Raw genomic sequence first — 2290 nt, forward strand, 5'->3', positions numbered from 1 at the left:
CTGTCATGGCCTAAACAGTTTGTGACAGAGTTCCTGCCTTCTCGTCAGGCCTGTCCGAGACCTGCTTTGAGGCAGTAAATCTTGTTTCTTCACTCGAGGTGACCCCTACAGATATAAACACTGAACTAAAGAAGCATGTCAGATAATTATTTMATCGGCTATGATTAAACAACAACTTCAGATTCGATGTGCAAAATGTAGCGTCCATGCTAGCTCTGTAAACAAACAAGCYGGCTGATGAGACGTCACGTCTTTTACTGTGCGTGTCACATAAGTGCTGTGTAGCGTTCACACAGGGGTCTGATGCAGGTCACATTTAAAATGTAATGTGAACGTTCACACAAAAAGATCGGATTTTTTCAAAAAATCGGAACTGAGCATTAAGACCTGCAGTGTGAACGTAGCCCATGACTCAGATCAAAAGTCATTATGATCAGAAGAAGACGGGAACACATCTGTTCTGATGTTTTTGGAAAGTTTCCCAGCCCTGCTAAAAGAAAACTGCTCGCCTTTTCCACTCACCTGCACAAGGGCGTGGCTCTCTGAAAATCTGCTTCAGCAGCCAGTTCACACCTTCATTTAGGAGGAGGCCACCAAAGAAGGAAATCTGGTTGTTTAAAAAAAGAAAGGCAGTCAGATAAGCCGTCACACTTCTGCTCTGCTTCTTGAGCTGTGTTTGACATACAACTGACACCTTTGCACAGAGCAACAAGCAACTAAACCACAACAATCTGACACGAACACCACTCACCGTGTGCAGTTCCCGTTTGAACACTATGAGTGTGACAAACCCCACAATAATAGCTACGGGTAGAAGACTGATGTAGGCCAACAATCGTCCCGTCAGGTCACCTGAAACACAGTGACATGATGATGTTTACACACATTGTGTGGTGTCAAACTCGTACAGTTTTATATCTGCTCTGATTGAAACAAAAAGGGTAGAAAAAAGCTGGTATGACAAGGCAGGAACAGGGTCGTGAAACCAGCACACACAATTATTTAATTGATCTCGTCAATTTAGGTGACTGTACTGTATGTGGTTTACAATGTAAAAGGCCAATAACACGTTAGCAGGCAACAAAGCTACACGTGATGAATATAAATATATTTTTTTAGCCCAGCTGTAAACATATGGGGAGATTAGCAATGTTTAAAGTTTGTCATATAATTTCCACAGGGCATAGCGCAGTCGTTAGTTTTTACCAGACAATAGTAATGACCATGTTAAGACAGCTAGGATGCTAGCTAGCCTTCATTGTGAGCATTACTACAAACTGCGCATGCGTTGCCGTCTCACAATTTTGCAGCCCCCCGGTTGCAATGTAAACCGGCAGCTCACTATTTGGCAGGCGCTGACGGTTGTGCCCATTCAGTAGCAGCGAAATATACACGTCGCTTGAAAACATACTGCGTGTTAACAAAAACGCGTTTTAGTAGGCAACAAATCTAAGTTGACGTACCTTCAGGGAACTCGACGTGTGTCACAGATATGGCCTTCCATCGAGGTGGTGCCGAGCACTGTTCTTCCAACGCCATCTTACCCGGACACAACCGGGGAAATCCTCGGTGGAACGCCCGAGACACGGAGCCGACCAATGAGCAGCTGAGTTGTGCTTTCGAACAGGCCCCGGCAGCGGAGGAGCCGACCAATCACAGCCGCTGTCTGCACAAGACCTATTTTACCCATAGAGAAGAATTATTGAATGAAGAAAAGAAGAAAAAAAAAATCCACCAATACGCATTTAGGCAGCTTGATGCACTCATTCAAAAATAAAATAAATAAACTAGTCTTAATAAAAAGTACTGGCATTATTATTTCAGGTCAGTTATGTTTTATAATCAAATTCAAGTTAAATAATTACCTATCTATCTATCTATCTATCTATCTATCTATCTATCTATCTATCTATCTATCTATCTATCTATCATAATGAACTTGACAAATATTCAATAGAAGGCAAACTGTAAATTTAAGTGCAAGAAACAAGTATATAAAATACTGAAATCCACCACAATACTAAAAAGTGAAAGAAAAGTGGTGACGCTTTGGCATATTTTTGAATTGCATAAATATATATTTACAGTGGTTTGCAAAAGTATTCATACCCCTTGAACTTTTCCATATTTTGTCACATTACAACCACAAACATAAATATATTTCACTGGAATTTAATGTGAAAGACCAACACAAAGTGGTATACAATTGTGAAGTGGAAGCAAAATTTTACATGAATCAAAACATTTTTTACAAATGAAAAACTGAAAAATGCGACGTGCAAAAGTATTC

General features: G+C 40.5%; 1 protein-coding gene across 1 annotated transcript in view; it reads right to left on the reverse strand.

Moving 5' to 3' along the window:
- Nucleotides 1-1718, reverse strand: part of dolpp1 (dolichyldiphosphatase 1) — a gene marked incomplete at its 3' end in the record, with an annotated part of 10678 nt that extends 8960 nt beyond the window's left edge. The window contains 3 exon segments of the mRNA XM_014006576.1: nucleotides 523-607; nucleotides 752-852; nucleotides 1464-1718. Coding sequence (XP_013862030.1) covers nucleotides 523-607; nucleotides 752-852; nucleotides 1464-1539 — 262 coding nt within the window. The 5' untranslated portion in view covers nucleotides 1540-1718.
- Between the last annotated feature and the right edge of the window lie 572 nt (nucleotides 1719-2290).

Source organism: Austrofundulus limnaeus, unplaced genomic scaffold (assembly GCF_001266775.1).
Source record: "Austrofundulus limnaeus strain Quisiro unplaced genomic scaffold, Austrofundulus_limnaeus-1.0 Scaffold36, whole genome shotgun sequence".
NCBI classification, from domain to species: domain Eukaryota; kingdom Metazoa; phylum Chordata; class Actinopteri; order Cyprinodontiformes; family Rivulidae; genus Austrofundulus; species Austrofundulus limnaeus.